The following is a 26,591-nucleotide window of genomic DNA, read 5'->3' as shown; positions in this document are numbered from 1 at the left end:
GTCCACACTCCCTTGAAGCACAAAGTGGTTTCCAAATTGTGGAGATACTGTACGGCTTTGCTGTGGACTCACAAGGGGCCTGCTGAACATCTGCATCTGAAACAACTGTACATAACACCTATCAAAACCATGCATTGCTTAATGAAGGGATATGTTCTGAGAAATGCATGTTAGATTTTGTTGTTGGGTGAACACTTATATGTATGCTTATATACACCAAGATGGCAGATCCCACCTTATACTTCCTGGTATGTTATATACCACTGTCAGGGCAGTCTGTTGTTGACTCATTCAGTTTGCAGCATGATACTGTTCCTTACAGTTTCAGCACTAGATCGTATCATAATATTCCTTCTGGCGACATAATTTTATGAAGAAAGACTTTTACCAGTTGCTGTGATCAGAGATTAACTGGTAAGAGCAAATGAATGACGGCAGTTTAGTCTAACACAGTGTTTGAGAAGTTATATAGTCCTCAACATGCATGCATTTCATTAGTAATTGTGGTTATTTAATATTGAATAAGATAATTTTTTTACAAGCTGTGTGTTTTTTAAATGGTTAAGTCCAAGCGCGTCAACAAGTCAAATATTTATATATTATTCTGTGTGTGTGTGTGTGTGTGTGTGTGTGTGTGTGCATGTGCGTTTGCGCATACGCGCACCTGTGTTTGCCAGTCCTGGGGCTTGAACTCGAGGCCTGGTCTCTGAGTTTCCTTGGCTGTCTTAACACTTGAGCCACAGCTGCACTTCCAGTTTTCAGTGATTAATTGGAGTCTTGTAGGCTTTCCTGCCCAGATTGGCTATGAATTTTGATCCTCAGATCTCAGCTTTCTGAATAGGTAGGACTATAGGTATGAGCCACTGACACCAGGCTTAGATACTATTTTGTAAATAAACAAGTTTTTGGTATTTCTTTTTGGCCTAGAGTCATGAATCATTTTTACATGAAGGCTATGTGAATAGAAAAGATTTTGGAGCTTTCACCCTGCATAGTAGCCTTTCTTTGAACCTCGTTGCCTTCTGAACTCTCTCCTCTCATTCATCCAGCTTTTCATTGCCTGTTCTGTATTTCTCATATTTTCTAATATTTTCATGACTAGCTTTCAGGTTTTGCTTAAATGTTCTCTTTTCAATGAATCTGTCTATGACCATTTTATATAAAAATATAGCCATCTTCATCTCCAAACTGGGATTTCTGATCTATTTTGTATTTTGTATCTGTATAGCAGATATTGCCTTCTGACCTATACATTTACTATTTTTTAATTACAGAAGTATCCCAAGTACCTAAAATATCTGACACATCATAGGGAATTTGATAAATATTTGTTGAATGAGTAAAAACATAACACTATACCAGAAAATGACTAGCAATAGCTAGGATACAGAGACTTGGATACTGGAGTTCAACTCTTCATACGTCCGGCTCTTTGCATCATAACACTATTTAATCATAAGACTTCTGAGACAGTCCCAGATGAACACTTAGCCCAGTGGTCAGCACACAGTCAGTGCTGAACTAGTGTTAGATGCTCCCAGGTAAACAACACCATCAGAAGTGCTGTGGCTCTTCTGAGTCATTTCTTTCAGGATTAGATGCCATGCTGCTTTGCAATGCCTGGAAAATAAGGGCCATGGATAATGATGCCTGACAGGGTTTCCTTCCCTTCCTCAGAGACATGTTATGCTTCAGGGTTGTATTAATATCTCACAGTGCACTCAGTTCCCTTTTTAACTGTTTCCATTCCATCTGTGAAAATTGAACATGTATGGCTTTCTCTGTGGTTGGCTTCAGGGTTCTGTGTATTTTCAACATGAGACTCAACAAAGTGGTCAGATTTGCTCCCACTGTAGCTGAAGTCATTGAATACTCTTTGGTATTTTGAATCTGGGTGCTCATTATAAGACAGGGTGGAGAGAACTTTGGTATCTTAACTTAGTTTTATTACCACAGTTAAATAAAAAAATATTTTTTTGTTAAGTGTGTGTTCAAAGTAAATAGTAGCCAAGACAATACATCTCCTCCTCCCTTCCCCCTACCACTGATGTCAGTGTATCCAGAACTTTCTAGGATTGGCCTGGAGAAGCTGGACATGGCTGATTGCCCCAGGTCTTGCAATCTCTGAGTAACTTCAACCCTGTCTTTAGTGCAGATACAAAGTGGAATTGAAGGCAGTGGCAGATGTGAGGACCGGAAGCTTTAAAAGGCCATGTTGTAATAAAGACACACTCATCTCAGGTGCTCTGAAGATACTGTAGGGCTAGGGTTGCTGTTTGATTCAGAGAAAAGCTGTTACTTTACCAGGGTTTTATGGGATTTCTGAGTTTGCACTTGATGGTGGCTGTGGGATAAGAGAGGCAAAGAGAGCAACATGCAAGAGCAACATGTGTACACAGCATGTGTACACACTGGCATAAGAGATATGGTAGAGGATCTATCTGGTGCTTCACAGCATATACTTCTGTCTGGCATAAGAGATATGGTAGAGGATCTATCTGGTACTTCCTAGCATGGGCTTTGATGGCATATCCCAGAATGTGGGTTTCATCTGAGTAGGAGTTTAGTAAATTAGGTATAGTATCACATCTGTAGTAGCAGTAGAGAAGCTGGAAAGAAAGGTGAAGCTACTTAGAAAAGAGGGATTTCCTTTTGTACTTAAAGGATATTAGAAAAAAAATGGTTGATCAGAGGCACCTAAAAGCTATAGAAAAATAATAGACCTATGGAAAAATCATGTGAAGCATGATTTTAAAAGTTGACAGGGAATAACATTATTGAAATTATTTAAGTTTAGAACAAAAATTTCACGAGGTAAGGTTACCAGATAAAATATACAATACCTAGTTAAAATTGAATTTCAGATAAGCAATGAATAAACTTTAGTATAAATATGTTCTATACACTATTTGGTAGATGTACTTATACTAGACAGTATTTTTTTAATCGAGATGCTTGGGTATTCTATTTTTATTTGGAAAATCTGATAATCTGACATGATAAAAGATGATATGAAGAGATGGTGGTCAGACTCAGCTATTAGATTCTTCCTTTGAAGATTGACGATGGGATGTTTTTGTGAAAGAGTTTTACCATGTTTATGTGGAGGTGCACAGTGAAGCATTTTCTACAATATAGGGAGAACTTTAGGAGAATCATTTCTAAGTTTGAGTGGTAGGGGCTTTCCTTTATGAAACTGTAAAGAAAAGGAAGATTGAAGCTGAGCCACAGAAAAGAGGGGGTCATCTAAACTACTGAAAGCATCTAATACTCAGTGGGGTAGCAGGACAAAGTCCTGTGTGTTCACTCAACAGAATGGGTGTTACCCTGGTGAGAAGAGCCATCCAGGCTGCTTTATCAAGTGTGAGCATGGCTGAGCTGCATTGTTTCTGAGTCCCTTGATATACAGTGTCCCTTGTGTTCTGTTCTTGTTTTCACTGGGCTGTAAAGGCATTATAAAACCTCCGATAGTAAACACTCTGCTGAGAATGTGAGGTCATAGTAATGTGACCTCACAGGGATCCAGATCCTTGGAAGGCTGAATATCTCAGTGGACCCTGGAGCCCTGGGGTAAAGAATACTGAGGGATCTTCTGAGAAGCATGGCCCAGCCAGGCCACAGAGGTTGCTATGGGTGCTTCTTGGTGTCTGTATTGTTACTGGTGAGTTTCGGTTGCCATCAGGCTTTGGGACTTTCTGATTTGAAAGCATTTTTTGTTGTTTTCTTTTGTTCAACTAATTTTGAAGACATCTAGAAATGAAAGTAGAGGGTTTTTTTTTTTATTTTGTTTTTTAAGAAGATCCAGAGAAGTGGTGCACAGTGATTAAAAATGACATCTTTTGATGCATGTGAGGAAAATAAAGTGAAATCATCTAGGCTGGACAGGAAGAGGAAAATATGTAGAGTGGGAACTATGACAAACAGGCATGGTTTTGAGCAGTAAAGTTTTCAAATATAGTATCATGAAAAGCTACTTGGATTTTAGCAATACTGGTCCATTGCTGTCTAAGTGTAATTATTCCATTATTTGCATGCAGGGATTAATATGTGCCATGTATGTGTTTTGGGGACATATTTAATTAAACTTCTCAGTTTAAATGTGATGAGTCCTGACTTGGACATTGCTTTTTATCTTATGACATATAAGCATATAGAGGAAAAGCATATGTGAAAACACCTCATTATTTATAAATACCTCCTTGATTGTAACTAACAGCTCTTGCATTAAGTATTTTATATTCTTAACTTAGTGGGTAAAACCAAAATGATGATTGTCTCTTTAAATGAAATTTCTACTATGACTTATAGAGATATTCTATAGAAAGTCTTAAACATATTTTTTAGCAAAGTTGGCTGGTAATACTAATTTGATAGGTGTGTTCAGCAGGACAAAATAAATACTAAATATATACTGCATTTTAAAGAAGATTTTTGTCATAATTGGGCAATGTATTGCAACTGGTAGGTATAGTTTGTTGGAAAGTTGAGGTGGGTATTTGTTTGAGTCTCATGAACACTGGTTTGTCTGGGTCACTTCCAGTTCATGTCAGTTGTTCAGCATTGATGATGGGTTGTAGTTGTCACTGTATTCTTCACTATTTTAATACTCAAAGTAAAATCAGGCCAAATTTACCTAATACTGTCCTTGATCTGGCACTTTAATTAATGCCTTCAGTTTCACGTGTGATGATATGAGATGAAGTCATTCTGCTCCTGATAGTTGTCCTTAGGAGAGCACTTATGTGTGTGAATTGGGATGATAAAGCTGATAAAAAACATTTTTTTTTCTGCCGGGTGCTGGTGGCTCACGCCTGTAATCCTAGATACTCATGAGACTGAGACCTAAGGATCACTTTTCAAAGCCAGTCTGGGCAGAAAAGTCTGTGAGACTGATCTCCAATAAAAAAACCCACTAGAAAACTGGAAGTGGTGCTCAAGAGCGCTTGCCTTGAGCTGAAGAGTACAGAGACAGTGCCCAGGCCCAGAGTTCAAGCCCCATGACCAACAAAGACAAAAAACAAAAACAATTTTTTTTGTTCTTAGTAATTTTTTCAAGAGACAACAGCATTGGTAAAGCACTCTTGAAAATGTAATGATAATTTTTTTGTTAATTTTTTAATTTTGTTAATTTTTTGTAATTCACACTTAACATTCCAGAAAATTTTATCTGCCACCAAAAGTTTTTGACAGTACTTAAACTTACCAAGTTAGTGAGGGTGATATTTACAAAAATGGTCTTTGTGATATTATATAATGAAATTTGTCTATAGATATTTCACATGGGACCGAAGTACCATGTTAGAAACTCACAGGGATAAAAGATCCATTCAGATTTTATGACTCATCTTAATATGAGATACAAAAAATGCATTGCCCATTGCCATAAATTTAGATTCTATGTAGCAACTGACTTTTAAGAAACTACCACTTGTCTAATTGTCTAATTGTTTCTCTAGTTAACCAAAAGTATACACATCCTGTCAAATACACATGTTCTTTTTCTATTGGTGTGAGAACAGATTTTTCTAAATGTATTTCATTCAACTTAAGCATTGTTACAGTTTGCATGTACAAGTATTCTGAGAATTCAGTTGGCCTCTCCAAACCAGCCATTAAAGAAATCTATGACGTCATTAATCCCTGTCATTTGTGTTACTGAAGTTATGTTTTTTAAGGAACTAGTTATTTGTAATAAAAATGTTATAGTTAAATTACATGAAATAGATTTACTGTTTTTTAAATGAATTATTGTTTTACATCTTTGTTAGATTACTAATATTTTACATATCAGTAGATAGAGCCCACGTCAACAAAAGCTTTTTGGAGTTACTACTTGTAACCCTATAAAGATTGAGAGAAAAACTTTGGGGAACCACTGGTTTAGAGTTTATACAGTCATTCCACGTGTCCTTTGATTTTGACATGTGGTAACTGCAGATACTTTTATAGAGTATTAAATGTAAAATGGTCTCATTTAAAATGGTTTTATGTAGTTGTCTGTACAATATCATAATGATTTAATCAAATATTCCTCTAACATCTAAGAAAACTTCTTTCTACTTTTTTTTAAATCAATTTTCATAGCAATGCTGGGGTGAGAACAACACATCCAGAAGCTCATTCTGAAATGGGGAGCACTGAAATTCTGGAAAAGGAGACTACAGAGAGTCTTAGTAATGGTACCAGCAGCAACTTGGAAGCTGCCAAAAGACTGGCCAAACGCCTTTATCATCTAGACAGATTCAAAAAATCGGATGTTGCAAAACACCTAGGCAAAAAGTATGTTTCAATCCAAGATTGTTGTCTTCTTAGTGTGTATGTATGTATGTGTGTATGTGTGTAAAAAGTTTACATTTTAATAATCAAAATTCTGTTTTTTTTGTAATAGCAATGAATTTAGCAAACTGGTTGCAGAAGAATATCTGAAGTTCTTTGATTTTACAGGAATGACACTAGATCAGTCTCTCAGGTATGCATATTATTATTTCTATTCTTCCTTGCCTCTAAGTAACGAATTCTTAGAAATATGAATCCTTAGAAGAGAAAGTAATGTACTCTAGCTAAATCCTTACTGTTTTTTTTATTACCTCCACTTCAGTTGCTTTGTGAATTTAAATTGTATTGTAATACTAAACAGAAGATAATAGCAGGGAGTATGAGAAATAAATGTTTGTTTTTATGAAATAAACATGGACTGATAAATTTATGCCCAGTAGAAAATCCAAGTCCAACTGGCAAAATGCATAATGGTGACACAGTAAATCAGGAGAAAAAGTATTCAGTATCATTTCAGTAAAAATATTACAGAAAGTTTCACTATGTCAGTTAAATGAATATAACACAATGTTTGTCATCTTAGCCATTTTAAGTGTATAGACAATAGTATAAAATATATTCCCAATGTCAGGCAATCATCATAGTCATCAATTTCAGCACAGGAGAAATTCTATATCTGATAGGCAGTAATTCCCTTCCTTCACCCCAGTTATACAAACCAAGGCTCTCCTTTGCATCCCCGTGATCCTGACAACTCTGCCTACTTTGTATAAGTATAATCATATACTAATTGTTTTATGTGATTTTGTTTTACTTACTAATCATCATGGCCTGAGAGTTAATAAAATATGTGACATATTGTAGAATTTTCTTCCTCTGTAAGGTTGAATCCAGTGTATGGATGGCTACTGCTTTCTTAGCCACCTATCCATAAATAGGCTCCTTAGATCACTTCCATATTTTGTCTGTTGTGAAAATGCTACTGTGAGCATAGGGACACAGATATCCTTGGGAGACCCTAATTCCTTCCTTCTTTCCTTTTTTCCTTCCTTTTCTTTTCTTTTCTTTCTTTCTTTTCTTTCTTTCTGTTTTGTGATCAGTTTAGAGACTGTAACATATACCTTTTCACTAAGTACCTGTTTATAATAGGTGAGTAGTTTTTTCTAATATGGTATTTTTAAAATAACTCTTGAATGGTATAAAAATGACTGAACATAATAATTCACAGAGAATATATGTTAAAGTTTCTACCACACTCTACTTTTTGTTAAATCTTAAAATGGAGGTGTCTAAAATACATTGAGTCTCACTTTTTCCATATTACACTAAACATTCAAGGTAACATTTTAATCTTATGAACTGCCTGAGCCATAGCTAAGATATGGAACCAACCCAGATGCCCCTCAGTAGATGAATGGATCAAGAAAATATGATATGTGTGTGTATGTGTATGAATTCTATGCTTCAATCAGAAGAATGACACTGCTCCATTTGTAAGGAAATGGAAAGACTTAGAAAACATCCTATCAAGTGAAGTAAGCCAGACTCAAAGAAACATAGGTCCCATGGTTTCCCTTATTTGCAATGATTAGTATATGTCTAGGATAATCTTAGCAGATGAGCATAGGCTCAATAGCTATGTGCATATGATCATATAAGATGATGCTAAGCAAAATGAACACTAAGACATGGACACAAGAGGTTTTTCTTTGATGATGTTGGTTTTAATATGCTATGTGATTTTTTTTTTTTTTGTTTCTTTTGAATGTTCTTCCCCCTATGGTATAAACCCTGTTGTCACTGTGTTTGATTTTGGTATCCTGGTATTGTATTTACATTTATTTGAATTAGGGAAGGGAAGGGGAACAAAAGACAAGGGGGGAACCAATGCAACAGTGATATACACAAGACAATATGTTGGAAATGATCTATACAACTCGGGGGGATGGAGGGGAGGGAAAGTAGGAAAAAGAAGGGCTAACAAGTTTGACAAGAAATGTACTTATTACCTTACTTGTATAACTGTAACCCCTCTGTGCATCACCTTGACAATAAAAAAAAAAGGAAGATTAAAAAAAACTGCCTGAGCCCAGTTGAATTCTGAGATCATCTCTGTAATCCTTTAATCTGACAAGTCAGGAAACGGCCTGGGAGGTGAACTGAGGGTGATTGTATTAGAACTAAAATGGCTTTTCCCACAAATCAAAGGTATGCACAGGTCTTTTCGAGATAATGGCCAAAAGTGAAGTAATGTTCTATATTTTTGCTTTTATGTTCCAGTGTGCTTATTTAAAAAATGTATGATGAACAAATGGTCACCTTAATAACAAACTATGAATCTTCTACCAAGAAGGCAGAATTTTCATAGGAATAGGATTTATTACATGTTTTGTTTTGTATTGTTTTTATAGTCATAAGATGTATTAGAAATTTTTTTTCCTCCCATGGGCCATAGTTAGGAAGATGTTCTACTTTGTCAAGTAGGGGTCATCTGGTTTAATCTATAATAAATAGTATTTTTAGTGACTCTGGCTTGGATTGGTGTATAGTTCTGGACTTATTTCCTATTAGTCAAAGAAGTTTAATGGTTTATTCCTTAGTCTGAAGAGGAACTTAAGCTTTATTTAATAATTTCCTCTTCATATAACACATCAATACTAAAATACAATGTTAATAAGAAAAATAAAATTAACTGCTTTACACAAGGCAGTGTAATTTTTACAGTGGTTAATGGAAAGTTAAAATGTAACAAAAGCAAAATACACACACACACACACACACACACACACACAAACAAAATGGAAAGTTAAAATGTAACAAGAGCAAAATACACACACACACACACACACACACACACACACACACACACACACACACACACACACAAAAACAAAAACCCTGTTTGATATTGTACCCCAAGTCTTAGTTTTCTTTTCTTTCTTTCTTTAATAGTGGCTGACCACTGAAAATTTGCTACTGGACCAAAGTCATAGTGGTACATCCCTGACCACTGCTTTCAGGCATTTTTTATATACTGGCTACTCTGTAATTAACCTGTAGGTTAATTATATTGACATTTTGTATAATTTAAATATCAATAGAAGTTTTTGCTACATGACTAATTAATGTTTTTTTTAAACTATTGTACATTTAATCTCTGTGTCCATATAATTTAACTTTGTCATATATAAAGTATATGGTAAACTTTGTAAAATTTTTTTCCTATTAATTATTTCTTAGGTATTTCTTTAAAGCATTTTCTCTCGCTGGAGAAACTCAAGAACGAGAAAGAGTATTAATACATTTCTCCAATCGATACTTTTACTGTAACCCAGAGGCCATTGCTTCACAAGGTAAGCTGATGGGATTTGTACATTTCCTGTTTCAACAGTGGTTATTATATTGTTTATTTTAAGGTTAAATTTTATTGTAGAAATATAGAAAGTTATTCAAGGAAATGAAGTTTATCTAAGTGTCTCTAATTACTCAGAGATAGCTGTTAATAGTTTAGTCTGTTGATCTATTTCATATCACATTGACATCATTAGTTGTGTTTTCTATCTTTCCCATCCGTTTCCTTATATCATTAAATATGCTTTAAGAAAATTTATTGACAACATAATAGCTTTTATTTTTCTTTTAATTGCTTTTGCTGTATTTTCTAGTTCCCAGTGTGGCAGTTTACTATCTATACTGCTCAGCTCTGTCATTCAGAAGTACTGTGTGCAAATTGCCATGTAGTGAATGAAATGATGTTTTTTCTCATTTCTGTATCTTTGTCTCTTAACCTTCATGTAAATGCAGGATGCTTGGCTTTGTGGCTGGTTCTGGAAATGTGTAAATCTTTATGGAAGTTGTAGTACACATTTGTTCCTTTTTATATTAATTATAACACCATCACTGACTTATTTATGATTTTAGTGAGCCATAATATTATATTTATTACATTTTGGCAATTGAATATTAAACTAATTGTTGAACTACCTGGGAAAATAATTTATAATATAAATTCCTTTTTATTTTTTATTTTATTTTTTTGGTCCATTCATGGGGCCTGAACTCTGGGCCTGGGCGCTGTCCCTCAGCTCTTCAGCTCAAGGCTAGCGCTCTACCACTTGAGCCACAGCGCCACTTCCGGCTTTTTTCTTTTTGCTTATGTGGTGCTGAGGAATCAAACCCAGGGCCTCATACATGCAAGGCAAGCGCTCTACCACTGAGCTACCTTCCTAGTCCCAATATACATTTCTATAATCAAAACTTTTAGTATAAGCAAGCAAACTAATTTGTGATTTAAAAAACCTCTGATAACCTCTGATAATTCTGCAATAAATCACTGAGACTAGAAGGAAAAGTAGTTGGGGCTGGGAAGGTGGCTCAGTGGTAGAGCGCTTGCCTTGCATGCCTGAGGCCCTGGGTCTGATTCCTCAGCACCGCATAAGCAAAAAGAAAAAAAAAAGCCGGAAGTGGCGCTGTGGCTCAAGTGGTAGAGCGCTAGCCTTGAGCTGAAGAGCTGAGGGACAGCGCCCAGGCCCAGAGTTCAGGTCCCACCACCGGAGCGTCCCCCCCCGCCCCAAAAAAAGAAGGAAAAGTAGTCACAATTGTCTTTTAGTAGAGACTTCATAGGTACTTGCTCAAATATCCTCTCCCCGAACTTACCTGTGTTAATTTACTACCTGGTTAGTAACTGCAGACTGGGGGTATTTGAACTAGTTGCTCACTATTTCTATCCCTTCAGTATCAACTAGAGGGAATAAGCGAGTTATAAGAGGGTCACTTGTCAAATCTAGGAAGATGCTGATGTTCTTGAGTACAGTAGGGAATATGGGTCCATGGCATTCAGCTGTTGATAAGGATATTTGAGAGTTGGCTGCTGAGTTTTACAATAATTTGAGGAATCCGTTTTAAATGTGTGTAGAACTTGTTATGACAAAATAGAACTGGAATATACTGCTAGGCATGGAGATACTGGTAAGAAATCACTTACTATAAGAAGAAGAAAACAAGGTATTTTTAATATATAAACTCAGTCACTCCACAATCCTTTCTGTACATTTTCTTTCTGTTTTATACTGAAGGTTGAACTCAGGGCTTGTTAGGCACCTATTCTACCACTTGTCCTTTATTGCCTTAGTTATTTTTCAGATAGTCTTGGACCATGGACTTCCTACCTATGCTTCCCATGTGACTATGAATACAAATATGTACTAATAAGTATTGGCTGAGATGGAGTCTTACTAACTTTTCCCTCAGGCTTGCCACAATCAGCAATCTCTCTGATTTCTGCCTCCTTATTAGCTAGTATTATAGGTGTGAAACACTATGCCCAGTCCCCTTTCTGTACATTTAGCATTAATTAGTATAATGATTACTCTACCTGAAACTATCATCTATTGTACTTGTATTGGAAAAGAGGGAAGGAATAGAATTAATTCTGATATTTGGAAATGAGAAGCTTAACTGAATGCTATTCTTTTACTGTATAAAGTAAAGTGATATTTTCATTTAAGTGTGAAACTACCTTTTGGACTTGGGTATCTTTCCCCTGATATTTAAGTTTTTAAGCATCACAGATTACTTCACTACTTTTCTTTTAGCTTGACACATGATAATCCTAGTCAACCATAGTCCTTTAAAGAATGGCATGAAAGGGAGCTATTCCTACACTTTTTTTTAAGCCAGAGAAATAATACATGAACAGTAAACTGTGATAAACTCAGATCTTAATTTTCTTTAACTTTGACTTCTTTTTCAACTGAGTCTTTTCCCAGAAAGGTTAAAATAATCAAATAATTTATTTTCATTTTTATACAACATGTTATAGAAAATTGAGAAAATATAAATAAAATAATACAAAGTATAGTTTCATGACCCTGAGATAATTTTTTTTTAATATTATGATGTAAGCTGGGCACCAGTGGCTCATGCCTGTAATCCTAGCTACTCAGGAGGCTGAGATCTGAAGATTACTGTTCAAAGCCAGTCTGGGCAGGAAAATCCATGAGATGTTTTATCTACAGTTAACCACCAAAAATGCCAGAAGTGAAGCTGGGCTTTTTGTTCATGCCTATAGTCCTAGCCACTAAACAAGCTGAAATCTGAAGATAACAGTTCATAGCCAGTCTAGACAGGAAAGTCTGTGAGACTCATCTCCAACTAAAGTACCAAACAAGCCAGAAGTAGTGTGCCTCAAGCAAGAAAGCTCAGGGACAGCACTCAGGCACTGAGTTCAAGCCCCAGGACCAGCACACACACACACACACACACACACACACACACACACACACACACACACACACACACACACACACACACACACACACACACACACACACACACACACACACACACACACACACACACACACACACACACACACACACACACACACACACACACACACACACACACACTCTCTGTCTCTCTCTCTCTCTCTCTCTCTCTCTCTTATGGTTTATATTTTTCTTGATATATTTAATAGAAAAAATATATAATGTGTATATTCTCACAATTTACCGTGAAATATCTCTCCATTTCAACATATGTGTCTGGATAACATTTTTAACGATCTGAACATAAAAGAACTGTGCTTTTAGAGGGTGAGAGTTACTAGTCTCCTCTCACCCTGTCTCATTGTAAGTCAAGTTTCTCTGCATATGCTTGTAGTTCCCATGGATCCTTAATTTGCTACCTTAGTGTAAAAAGCCTGGGGAGTCCATAGCACTGCTGCAAGGCTTTACGTATATGATGTCAAGCTGTCCTCTAGAGGGGTGGGGACAGTTTATCAATAGTAAAGTCCAGTTCTGTACACTGAGGTCCCTTTTGTTATACTTTATGCTTTATCTGTTTTCTGCTGCTCAAATATCACTAGTTGTGTTTTTTTGGTAGCATTCTGTCTTAGTTGGCTCTGATTATATGCTACTTGAATTTAACATGGGGTACAGCAGTAACAAATGAACTGATGCTTTCTGTCTCTGTTTCTCAGATGGAGTACATTGCCTCACCTGTGCGATGATGCTGCTTAATACAGACCTCCATGGCCATGTAAGTGAAGGCTTGTGGAGCTCTTGCAGAATCTAAACCTCTATGGGCTTACCCTTACCTCGGTTCCTGTAAACATTCACACCCTCCCCCCCATATCTTTATCTTGTTTTCTGTATTGTTCCTTCAGCAGGAAGATAAGTATAAATCTTTTAAAACAAGAAAGTATCTTTTAATTTTCCAGGCTAGCATAGAGTAATTTCGAGTACATATGTTGTCTGTGTGCCTGGAGTCCTCTTAGCAATAGCATGTTGTTCTGTGTCTTGTCTCACAGACAGACAGAGATCTTGTGTTTGTTTCCGATACATGTTATAGTAGTTGTCAGAGTGCTGGGAAGAAAATACGAACTAGTGCTAAAATGTTGTTTGTGTTTTCACTAAGTGTATTAGTAAGTGTAAGAATCTAGTCTTTTATGCATTCCTCAGATCTCCTAAGTTGTTCATTTGGTAGTTAAAACATCAAAAATAAAATGCTAAAATAATTATCTTCTCATATCTTATTTAAAATAGAGACTGATTTTAGATAAATTCAACCTTTATATAAGTGGAATTGAATCATTGAACTGAATGCTTCATGTAAAAGAAAATGAGAATTTTTGAGTTATATCTATACTTATTTGAAACAAATTATTTCATATTCCTATGTGCATTTATTTTGAAGAAAAATAATCAAGCTTTTATGTATTCAAGTGTTTACTATACTTTGGTAACTTACAATGTGGGAAGCTACAGTAAGATAAAATACTTAGATATTTGTCTTATTCCAGAGGGCCACATAATTCCATTATTTGAAACTGTATGTTCCTCTTTAAAATGGCCAAAAGGGAGCTTTATAGCCCCATTGAATTGGACTAGCGGATTATAAGAAGACTACCAATTCCCCAGTAGCCAAGCATGTGGAGATAGAATCATGATTTTAACTATCTTTGTGTATTTCAAAATACTCCATTCAAGTTCCTTTTGCAGTTCATAAAAGGTGAATTCAAAGTAACTTAGTGCCTGGAAGACATATAGCACTGGGTTCAGAGATGACATAGACTGATGATGTAGGCACAGTCTAGCAGCATTCTTAGACAGTAGGGTACTTCCTGTGGTTCCCACAGTATGTACATGTCTGTGGGGATTAGAATCTGGCATTCTCCCAGTGTGTTAAGGGATGTCTAGCATGTAGATTGTTCTGACCTCTGTTTTCCTGTTCCCAGACAAGCCAGTGTTTCTTTCTTCCCTCTGTGCCCATTCTGTGACAAAAATTCCACTACTTTACCTCGTACTTCTTAATTTTTTAACTGTCTGGCTAGAGAGTATAAAAATTTCTGATAGTACTAGCATTAGAACTCATGGCATGGCACTTGGTTGGGCAGGTACTGCCACTTGAGCCTCATCCCCAGCCTCAAAGGGCATGTTTCTGCATGTGTGTTCACATACAACCGTGACACCAAGTAATCTCAGCATGAACTATCAGCAGCACCTGACACTTGTTCATTTAACACACACACACACACACACACACACACACACACACACACACACACACACACACACACACACACACACACACACACACACACACACTTGTGCTGGGGCTTGAACTCAGAGCCTGGTTACTGCCTTGAGATTTTGTGCTGAATGCTAGTACTCTACCACTATAGCCACAGCTCCCCTTTAGGCTTTTTTAGTGGTTAAATTGGCAATAAGAGTCTCTGGGACTTTTCTTCCTGAGCTGGCTTTTTACTGTGATCCTCAGATCTCAGCCATCTGAGTAGCTAGTATTATAGGCATGAGCCACTAGCACCTGGCCATTTAACATCTTTTGACTGAGAAAACGTATAGTTTTAGTATTAGTTTAGAACTTGTTTCAAGGTTGGGAATTTCTACACAGGTGATTAGATTTTGGGGTGCTTATTTACATGAACTGCTTTTTAAGCAGGTACTATTACTTTGAACGAAATGTGCATTTTGATATCTGTAACTATGGAATATAGCAGTAAATACAAATATGAGGTTTATCCAGATAACTCTTCCTGTGTGGTTGTGTCCATAAAAGAGATGGGCACCCTGGTGTCTATACTCCAGAGGTTCAGAACCACAGAACTAAGCCATTTGCTCTGCCTTCTGTAGACAACATTTGATGAATTGTTAAAAAGGTTAGAGAAAGTATCACATACCTCTAATTTTATCACTTGGAAGGCTTTTGCAAGAGGATCCTGAGTGTAAGGCCAGCTTGGTCTAAGTAGGGTGGCCCTATTTAAAAAATAGAAAGGAAGAAAGAAATTACTGTCATATGGATGAAAGAAGTGGTTACAATGAACATTATAGCATTGTCTTGAAATACATCAATTCTACATCAGTAGGCTATATTAGGAATACTACTGATATAACAGAGAGAAAACTGTAAAACTTTATGGGCTTCTGGGTCATATGCTATGGTTATAATTCTCAGTTTGGGTTTTAAAATCATGTACTATATACTTAAGATTGTCTGACATATTTATTTCCTTTGTTGTTATTTATAATGCATGCTATTAACAATCTATTGAATTTATAATTGATATCCTAAGAACTAACTATATGAAAATGTGTTTTTCTTATCTTTCCCTCTGGATTCATTTTAAAAATAAACTTTCCTTCTAGGTGGTAAGTTTTTAATCCATAATTCTGGATGTAGCATTTTTTTTTGCATCATGGTTGCCTGACACAGCATAATAGTGTATGTCTGACTTATCAGCATGGCTCCTATGAAGCTGAATCATTAAGCAGATAGTGAATTATCTCCAATGTCTGCTCATTTCCCCTCTCCTTACTCCTGTACTGAGGCCATCACCACTCACTACTTTCTCCAGTGCCCAGAATACTCCTCTTGGGGATAGACTAATATACCATTGTCCTTTCTTCTTTACCATTTTGTCATAATAGCAATGCAGCAGCATGTCTGTTCCAAGAATTGCCAAGACCAGCTTGTCCTCACGCTTCTCACGGGAAGGGCTTAATTAGGGGATTTTCTGTCTTTATTTCCTCCCTCCCTCCTTCCCTTCCTTCCTTCCTCCCTCCCTTCCTTCCTTCCTTCTTCCCTTCCTTCCTTCCTTCCTTCCTCCCTTCCCTCCCTCCCTCCCTCCCTTCCCTCCCTCCCTTCCTCCCTCCCTCCCTTCTTTCCTTCCTTCCTTCCTTCTTCCCTCTCTTTCTTCCTTTCTTCCTTCTCTCCCTAATAACCACACCCTGAAAATGAATTGATTTGGGCCTTTGTTGATCTGCTACTATCTCACTAATAAAAATGATGGAATGTATACTAATAAAATACTTCTAACATACAGTTCCTACTTTTATTATGTGGGAATACTTTTTCTTCTTCTAATGTGTTCTCTCATTCACCAAACACCAGTAGTGTTCCCACTCCTTCGTAGTTCTGTGCTGTCAGGTAAGCATCAGTGATCATGGAAGTCAAGTGTTCTCCAGTAGGCTAGGTGGGACTGCATTAGTCCCTTGTAAACAAAGACTTGAGTAACAGGTAACTGAGATGCTGTGCTATGAAACACTGGCAGGGTGTTTAAGTTTTACATGGAGTTATAGTTAGACTTCACTCATTAGGCCATGGAAAAGCCATCCTGAAGTATACACATATTTTTCTATAGAAATTCATTGACACCTTGAAGAACCTGCTTAAAACTATATGAATGCTTTATCTTGGCAACAGTGCTGACTTGCTTTTAACTTGTGTGCAAGTAGTTTATTCTTTTAGCTTAAATGATAACTTTATAATTGTTAATTGCTAATTTGGTATATAAACCCTTTTATTTTTATAATGTGTTTTTAAAAATTTATATGCAAAATAAAGGTCTTAGCCATGTAGATAATCTTCAAGTAAAACAAACTCCAGATTATCTTTTCCTGTGATGAAACTGTGTTGACAATTGCCCGAATTATCACAGAAAGAGCTGAAAACTTATATTTTATTGACATTATAAATGAAAAGATTTGATATGTGAACAAGTTCTATCAGGCTCCTTTTCCTAACTGATCTTCAAATGCCTTCTATTGACTATAGCTAACTAGTGCTTTACTCTCCTATGCTTTGATCCTGGTCAGCATTCAGCCCCTCGGCAGCACCATTGCCTAGCCTGAAGATGGGTGGCAAGGCCCAGGATGGGGGCAGGGTCTTCAAGCAGGGCCTCACAGGACAGCATTTTAGGTGGACGATTGCAATGAAGAGTGAGATTATATGAGCATACTCAGTTGCAGATTTCACAATTAGGAGATCTCTAGAGAGGGGAGAGTCAGTAGCTGGCTAAAGTGGAGTTGTGGTTAGAGACTACCATAGTTAGGGGAATTGTTATTAATTTAAAAAGAAATCATGACAACATGTACTATTTAATGTGGTGGCTTGAGCTTTTTAGCAGTATTTTCAACTAGTGTTTCCCTGCTCTCAGATTGGCAGCAGCTAGTGCACCATGTGCAGTGAGTAGAAGTATGACTCTTTGCTTGGGGGTGGGGTATTCCCATGTACTTTGTGTTTGGGACTCTCAAGGCATACTGAGCTAGCATCCTTAATCTATGGGCTGGCATCTTGCTAGTGTTTGGTGTTAGGTTATAAGTTCGATACTGACAAAAAGAAAGAATCCGTGGACTTAAGGATAGGTTTTGCAATGAATTAATGTATTTTAAAAAGTAGAGTTCACTTTGAGAAGGCTAACAGGAAGCATTTCTTTTCTGGTCTGTAAATTGAATTCTTGGATTGGCATTGTAGGAACTGAAAATTTTAATTAGTGGATAAGTATTTGGTTTATTTTTCTATTGTGGAAAGTGATCATTTGAGCAGTTAAAATGTGTTTATTTTCTTACATTGTGCTGTTTTATTATTTTTACACTTTAAAGCAACGACAGCCCTCCTTGAGGTTGATGAACCGTATGTAGTTGATGTTCTCAAGAAGTCTGTGTCTGAAATTATCATTATAACTGGCAGCTGCCTTTTGCCTGCGTGCCTCCCTCTTTCCTTCTTGTAGGGCTGTGGCTACCTCTCCTGTCTGTGCTGCACTGTGACCTGGATGCCCTTGGCTGGTCCCTGCTGTAGATTTCAGCCTGAGCTTACCTCTGTAATGCTCTTCCTCCTCTTTGGTGCCAGGCATTTCTTTTCTTTTCTCCTGACTGGGAACTCCCCAGCTTTTGGGCTTCTCAGAAGTGTACTGCAAGCTCAGGCATGCATCAGGCCTGCATTCCAGTGTCTGAGGGTGGTAGTGAGGGGACATTCATTTTCACCATTGCCATTTTTATTATCAGCAGGAGTGCTTGCAGGATAGCCCGAGGAGCTAACCATCAGCTGTGGGAATGATTTTATACAAAAAATGCCCTGATTTGAACATTTTTAATTTTAAAATGACCTTTAGAATGCAGTGCAATTCATTCTCATGCTGACAACCACCTAGGTATTAATAGGAATCTTTATGAAACTATGTGCAAGTTTAATCATGCACAGGTTGATTGTGTTAGATTCTGTGACCCCCCCCCCCCTCCCCCACACAGTGAAACTCTTCTTTTTCTCCTAACTCCTATCATTTGTTAAAAAATTCTACTTTACTCAGGGCAGGTTTGTAATTGGGAAACATATCAACTAAGTTGGTGGGACTCACAAGGGGCTGATCTCATTTACGCAGTGTTTGGGTCACTGTATATTATTCCTCAGCACTGTGGGTTTTGCAGACTTAAATGGTAGACTGAGAATATAAAAGCAGCTTACACTCAGTATGGAGTCATTTTTGCTCTTTCTTCTTTCCATAGATGTCTAGGGGAGAGGAAGGAGTAGGGATGAAGAGGGCAATTATAAGCTTAATCTGGCCTTTGATCCCATTACTCAATCCCTATTCCTAGCAATCAAGTTAAAAGTAAAGATTAGTTTTAATTTTTTTATTTTTTTTTTGGGTTCGGTCGTGGGGCCTGAACTCTGGGCCTGGGCGCTGTCCCTCAGCTCTTCAGCTCAAGGCTAGCACTCTACCACTTGAGCCACACTGCCACTTCCGGCTTTTTTCTTTTTTGCTTATGTGGTGCTGAGGAATCGAACCCAGGGCCTCAGGCATGCAAGGCAAGCGCTGTACCACTGAGCCATCTTCCCAGCCCCTAGTTTTAATATTTTTAATGAATCTAGTGTATTTTTCTTTGCTTAAATTTTAAATGGGGATACTTTCTATGAGATACTAATACAGTTGCCTCTTACATCTTCTCAAGGTTTGTTTGTAGGATATCTTTATACTCTTAAAATTTTTGAGAAAAATATTTTCTCGTGTATATTAGCACATACCACATTAGAAACTAAGCTGATAACATTTAAAAATGTTTATCAAATAATTTAGATCTATTCAGTCTATTCAGTAATTTAATATCTAATAAAATTTAAAAACTCGGGCTGGGAAGGTGGCTCAGTGGTAGAGCGCTTGCCTTGCATGCGTGAGGTCCTGGGTTCGATTCCTCAGCACCACATAAGCAAAAAGAAAAAAGCCGGAAGTGGTGCTGTGGCTCAAGTGGTAGAGCGCTAGCCTTGAGCTGAAGAGCTGAGGGACAGTGCCAGGCCCAGAGTTCAGACCCCATGACCAAACCCCCCCCCAAAAAAATTAAAAACTTAAATCTATTCAGTAAATAGATTAGGTCCCTTCTTTTCTAAGGGCAAGGCATGATAGCTCATGCCTGTAGTCTTAGCTATCTAGGAGGCAAAGAGAGGAGAATCATAGTTTAAGGCCAAAAAATTAGCAAGACCCTGTCCATATCAATAGAGCAGGCATTTTGATGGACACCTGTAAGTCCAATTATGTACAAGGTCAGCATGGGTAAAAAGGTCAGGACTCTGTCTGAAAATTTACTAAAGCAAATTGCTTTAGGGGATGAGGCTGGGCATGGTTCAAGGGATGGTCTGCCTAGAAAATGTGAATCTCTGAGCTCAAACCCAGGAACTGCCACTGCCAAAGAATCATACTTTCCAAAATGGAAAAAAAATCAGGAAAAGAATAGCCTTGAATGTTTGCAAATATTTTTAATACTTTTCTAAATAGAAGACAACTATGTTCTTATTGCTTTGCAATTAATCTATGGCAATAGATACTGTAAGCTCAGGAGAGAATAAGAGTAGCAAAGTAAATTATGTCTTTAGAATTAAAAATTATGTTTGACTTTATAGATACAGTTGACAATCACTGAGCTAGAATACTATATGTATATATTATACACATACATATATTCTAGTGGAGGTTTTATATGTGCCTGTGTATGTGTATGCATGTATATAATTTTTTAACCACTTTTGGTTCCTTTATCAGTGGCAATGTATTAAAGGGAATGTATTGCTAGGGAAAATACCACAAATTTCTAAAAGGTTGAACTTGTATTTGCCTGAGCGTTAAGATTTATGAAAGGACATACATTGTGTTACAGCTTTCTGCTTGAGAATTTGTGGAGGTCTCTGCAATATACAAGGATGGACACCTGGGGGCAGCATAGCACAACCACATATTAGGGAAGCAAAAGGCAAAACAAGAGCTTTAAGCAAAGTTACATGCTGAAGTAGCTTTTTGATCACTGATTAAACCTTACAGGAGGAAGTGGGATTGTCATGTGGGTATGGGTATGACTGCTGGGTTATTAAAATCAGAGAGTTATGAAGCCAGCTTTTACCAATGGGCGTTTAAGGTTTTTAGTTTGTTTCAAAGCATGGTTCCCACAAACCTATACCAGACCCTCCCTACAGTATTAAAAATGCAATTTCAGATCATTCAACCTCTGGTTTAGAGTACATGTGAACTCTGATGACTGTTATATACTTTCCTAGTAAATACTTGAAACAACTAACAATTGAATTTAAGTTGGCTTAGTTGGAGCTTTGAAGAGGTTCAGTTGTCAGAGTACCTGGTGATCTCCTTTATGCTGCATTGTAGATAGGAGCTTGTGTGGTTTGGTCATTTCTCGTTGTCTATTCTGTTCCCCATGACCCCATGAAAGTGTCCATCACCTCCCTTTATGGTCCTATTTACTGAAATAAGAACTGGTTCTCTTGCTGTGGTGAGTGGAGAAAACCTTTTTGTCAAGGGGAAAACCTACAGTCAGGAGACAAGATAGCATTTGCTTATATATCTTCGGGAGGGTGGGGGATTGTACAGAAAAAGGGTGAAAAAGTGCATTATCACTGGATACTGATAAAAGTGAACTGTACAACTCACGGGTGGAGAAAGAGAGGGACTGGGAGAGAGTGAGAGAGAGAACAGAAGACACTGTACAAAAGGAAATGTACTCATTAACTGGCTCATTAATTATAATCCCTTTATAGTAACAAAAAGTAAATAATAACAATAATAAATGAAAAGAAGACAAAATAAATGAAGCTGTTCAATGTGTTTGCATACTTGCTCATGTTTTCTTCCTTTCAAGTTCTCTTTATTACTGTTTTTAAGCCAGGAGCGGGCAAGGTATAAATCATAGGCAAAATCTTTCTGGGCCTTTTTTATAAATAGAGTTGTAGTTTAACTTTTATCCATTAAGTAGTTGTACAAAAGAGTTGGCACTCAACAAAATTATTACCTCTTTCCTCATTCTCCCCCATCTTTCTCAACCCCAACCCTTCCCTCAATTTTCTTAATTTTATAGAATATGCCTTGAATTTTATAACTGTATTTCCCCCTTTCTCTCTTCATTTATTGGCACACAGCTAGACACATTTGTTGTTTACACCTTCACACTTTATAATAATGATGTTGAACAGAGATTATATGGTTTTCAGGGCCTAAAATACTGTCTTTATAGAAACAAACAATTTGTCATAGACTCTTGCCTTTAGTTCATGAAATTATCTACAGTTTAGATATTCCTTTCCCCAAATATATTTATATAGATATATTTAGATAACATCTTTAAATTCTTTAAATCTTAAAATTCTGATGAGCAATGTATCAGAATCAGTATTTTAGAAGTGATACATTATCAAATAATTTACCTCTAGAAGCATTTAGTGCACCGTTAAAAGATAACTAGAGAAAAGTTCAGTTTGGAAAAAAAGGACAATATAATAAATGCAGACTATACCCTTCAGTTTATCTGACTATAAACTTTCAGAAACAGGGTCTTTGGCTTTTCTTGTTAATATTATCTCTGATGGAACCTTCATTAGCTAAACTTTTAAGATTTTTGCCTGTCTGGTATTATGAGGGTTTAAATAGAGTTTCTCTCTCTCTCTCTCTCTCTCTCTCTCTCTCTCTCTCTCTCTCTCTCTCTGGAGTGTTTTCCATTTTGTTTTATCTCTCTAGATTTGATAAATGTTTTCTGATTTCAGAGGTCATGATGCAAATCATTAGCTTCTCAAATTTGACTGCAAATATTGGGTTAATTTCAAAGGACTACATCTGTGTCTCACAGTTTATTAAGAGGTCTTAGTAAATCTCCATGCTTTAACCTATGGGGAAGTCCCATGAATGTACTTTCTGATATGCAGCTGGCAGGGTTGTTTATCGGAAGTTATGAATCAATTTGGGAAGAAAATGGTTAGAATACGATGGTGTATAAGGTCCTATCTTAACACCTAAAAATCTTTGAGATAGAAATGGACCATATATAATGAAGTGTATCAAAATGAATTCCAAGAATTGGAAATAGAGGGTTCTTATTATATCTTGTATACAGTTACTTCTATTTTTTCTTTTTGTTTTAGTTTTCTGTACCCTTTGTCTTGTATATAAGATTATCTGATTTGTATAAGGGAAAGGGAATCACAGAAATAGCAGGACAAAGGATGAACTAATGCAACAATGATAATCATTAGACACTGTGTTGGAAATGAACTTTACAACTTGGTGGGGACAGGAGTGGTAAGCTGGAGAAAAGGAGGGAGAGGGTAACAGTGTTTAAAAAGAAATGTACTCAGTACCTTACTTATGAATAAATTACAATAAATTAAACTGGACCCTTTAAATAAATTTAAAAAATCAATAATTAGAATTAGATTTATCCCATGGACAGTGTTTGCTTGAATAATATTTTAGAATTGATAAGCTTGTTAGGATAATGAAAAAATTCAGCTACAGACAAATTTGTTAGCTTAAAAGGAGGTAAATTACGGATTCTTCACAGCTCTTGACAGTATATAGAAAACACTAATGAACAATGGAGCTTTCAGAGTTCATGTCAGAAATGTCACTTTATCCTTTTTAAACTAAAAACTGTTATGTATAACATGTAAGTGTGGCATTGACTTTCCAGATTTTTTGTTAGTTAAAGGCTTCGTGTGATTTTTATCTTTTTACATAAGGACGGTTTTAAAAGCACAATTAGGCATACACCTTTCTTAGGCATTCAAATTGTATTACATATCTTCCTTTATATCTATTCAGCATATGTTTGTATAGATGTTTTAAAGTTTTTCCATGATTTCTCTTCTTAAGCATATATTTAAGAATTAATCTGAATTCTATAAATACCATCATGATCTATGCTTTTCCTTTATTCCAGAATATTGGAAAGAAGATGACCTGCCAAGAGTTCATTGCAAATCTTCAAGGAGTAAATGAAGGTGTTGATTTCTCCAAGGATCTGCTGAAAGTAAGCAATAGACTATAATGTTTTTAAGCTTTTGTTTGTGTTTATTGCCTGTTTCTTAGCTCAAAATAGGTTGGGAGTCATGCATATAGTTTGCTTTTTGCCTTTGGTTCTGGGTGTATGTTTCTGCTGGGCCTTTCCTTTGATATTTCAGACTGCACAGTATCTTTAAATTAATAATCCCTAAAGATTCACCTTGTAATAACCTCAGTAATGCTGAGATAATAAAATTTGGAATAGTTGGCTATAAAAATAGTGGGCACTTTTTCCTTGCTTATTTGCAAGAAGACTGTCAAAACTTGAGAAAGGTCACAATAGATTTACTATGGAAACAAAAAAGACATTTGCAGTCTAAAATGGAAGTAGTTCTGAAGGTGTTCAATCTCTAAACGCAGAGCCACTCAGGTTTCTTCTGCAAATAAACTAGATTAAATTCTGAGTAATTGTAGATCGCCTGAATCAGCTTTATTATTGATAACAATAAGCATGGTTTTCATCAGCTTGTTTTCAAGGGAACCATAAAATCAACTTTGAAATTTATGAATTTCACAGCATTCTAAATGAGATAGGTATTTGATCAAATACTATGACTGAAAATGAACATGCATATTTTAGGAGTTCAGATGTGTGTTAAGATGTTAAATTTTGCAGATTTCTATTCAGTTCTTCCTTTCTCATCCTTTTGAGTTCACTTGCTAAGAATGGTAGCACTTTAGAATTATGCTGTTATACAGAAATGTAGTTGTTGAAAGACAGGTCCTTTATTTTGTTGCATGCAAATTTTATTTAATTTAAATAAATATTTTAAAATACTTTTGTGGTATATATACACAATGGAATTCTATGTCTCCATCAGAAAGAATGACATTGCCCCATTTGTTAGGAAATGGAAAGATTTGGAAAAAATTATATTAAGTGAAGTAAGCCAAGCCCAAAGAAACATAGGTCCCATGGTTTCCCTTATTTGCAATATCTAGTATATGTATGAGTCAAGCAGAAAAGATCAGATAAGGTGATGTTAGGAAAATGAACCCTTAGATATGTATTTTAATGTTTTTTTTTTCTTTCATGCATTTGTTTCTAACGCATTTATAAGATTATTTCTTTGTTGCTTTGTATGTCCCTCCCCCATAGTATAACCCCTGCTTTCACTGTATTTGATGTCAGTATAATTTGTGGAGGGGAAGGGGAAAAACAAGTCAATTAAATAAGGATACGGTGGACCCGTTGCAACAATCAGAAGTACAAGTTGTCATGTCGAAAACGAACTTTACAACTTTGGTGGTGGGGGGGGGGTGAGGATTGGGTGGGAGGGCAGGGGGAGGCTGGGAAGGGATGTGAAGGGTAAACAAAGGAGGAGGCTACAATGCTGGATAAGAAATGTACTCATTATCTTGCCCATGTAATTGTAACCCCTCTGTACAGTATGTTCACAATAAAAAAAAAAGAAAAAAATACTTTTTGTGCGGTGCTGGATATGGAATCCTGAAGCATGCTCAGCCAAGGAGTCTACCACTGAACTACTCTATACTACTAGTAGAGAGTTTTGCTGGCTTTAGAAAGACACTGTACTATGGGAAATGAAAGAAGACTTAACTATGGTGTTACAGATTTTAAGTCTTACTGACTTTAATTAGGTTAATTTAAAAACTCATGAAAATAGCAGGGAGAAAAGTAGCTTCAGTTTACTCCAGGAGCATGATACTTTCAGATTGTTTATAGAGTAACTGCTTCCATTTCTGAAGCTATAATTTCAGATGGGTATGGAAAATAAAAGGCTCAGGCTTATGACATCAGAAATATGTTATGTACACTACAGTGAAAGTTACATGGTGTTAACAAGCCTTTTTTCAGTCCTGTGGTATTAGGTTGGAAAATAAGGGAGTCTCTCCAAGAGAGGATTTGTGAGGCTTTTATCAACTTATGTGAGGAATGAAATTTGACAGAAAATTTTCATAGTGAAGCTTTTAGATTTTAGTGATGGCCTTATGGGAAACTTGCGTGGCTGTAAGTAAATTATTGGGTACATTTGAAGCATGTTTGATGGAGCTGTCTGTAACCAAGTGTATTTAATGTACAGTCCAGTGGTTACTGTTCACTTGGATAGACATGTTCTTTGATTTATTCTATGACTTTGTCCAATTATTTGTTGTAGCTCTGCGATTGAGATTATGTTTATAAGCCTTAGGGGGACAATATGTTTTATTCTGTTCTTCATTCACAATGGAAGATGACAATCCAGTGACACAGATGAACATGATAGTGGCATTAGTTGTGGAAATTGTCAGAGTAATCCTCAGTCCTCCACCCATCCAAGATAACAGTGTTTGTTTCAATAGGAACAGCCCCCTTTAACAGCAACATGAAAGATTTTCTTTAAGCAATTTTTGTTTTGCTTTGTCGTTTTGTGCACTGTTCCTGTCTACTTCCCCTTTCTCCTTCTCCTCTCTTTTTCTCCTTTCATCCTTTCTGTTTCTCCTTATTCCTGTGCATCCTATTTCCTTGCTTTGTGTTCTCTTTGTTGCTTTTTTTTTTTTAATAGGGTCTTGCTTTGTAGGCCAGGCTGGCCTCCAACTGTGATCCTGTCCCATCAGCCTTCTGAGTGCTGGGCATATGGGTGTATGTGTGTCTCCTTGTCTTCTTACCAGTTTTTTTCTTCTTCCCTTTTTCCTTTTCCTCTCCTTAGTCATCTCTGAGTTCCCTAATGAGATAAATCATGAAGTG

At 36.6% G+C, this 26,591-nt stretch overlaps 1 protein-coding gene across 1 annotated transcript in view; it reads left to right on the top strand.

Annotated features, from left to right (window-relative positions):
• The window catches only part of Psd3 (pleckstrin and Sec7 domain containing 3), a 195,204-nt gene that overhangs the window by 25,634 nt on the left and 142,979 nt on the right, over positions 1 to 26,591 (top strand). The window contains exons 2-6 of the mRNA XM_042701208.1: positions 6,085 to 6,279; positions 6,389 to 6,469; positions 9,517 to 9,629; positions 13,259 to 13,317; positions 23,781 to 23,870. Coding sequence (XP_042557142.1) covers positions 6,128 to 6,279; positions 6,389 to 6,469; positions 9,517 to 9,629; positions 13,259 to 13,317; positions 23,781 to 23,870 — 495 coding nt within the window. The 5' untranslated portion in view covers positions 6,085 to 6,127. The remainder of the gene's footprint in view (positions 1 to 6,084; positions 6,280 to 6,388; positions 6,470 to 9,516; positions 9,630 to 13,258; positions 13,318 to 23,780; positions 23,871 to 26,591) is intronic.

This window comes from Dipodomys spectabilis, unplaced genomic scaffold (assembly GCF_019054845.1).
Source record: "Dipodomys spectabilis isolate Male_0828 unplaced genomic scaffold, ASM1905484v1 ptg000009l, whole genome shotgun sequence".
In the NCBI taxonomy this organism is placed as follows: domain Eukaryota; kingdom Metazoa; phylum Chordata; class Mammalia; order Rodentia; family Heteromyidae; genus Dipodomys; species Dipodomys spectabilis.
This window is presented reverse-complemented; position numbering and strand designations above follow the sequence as displayed.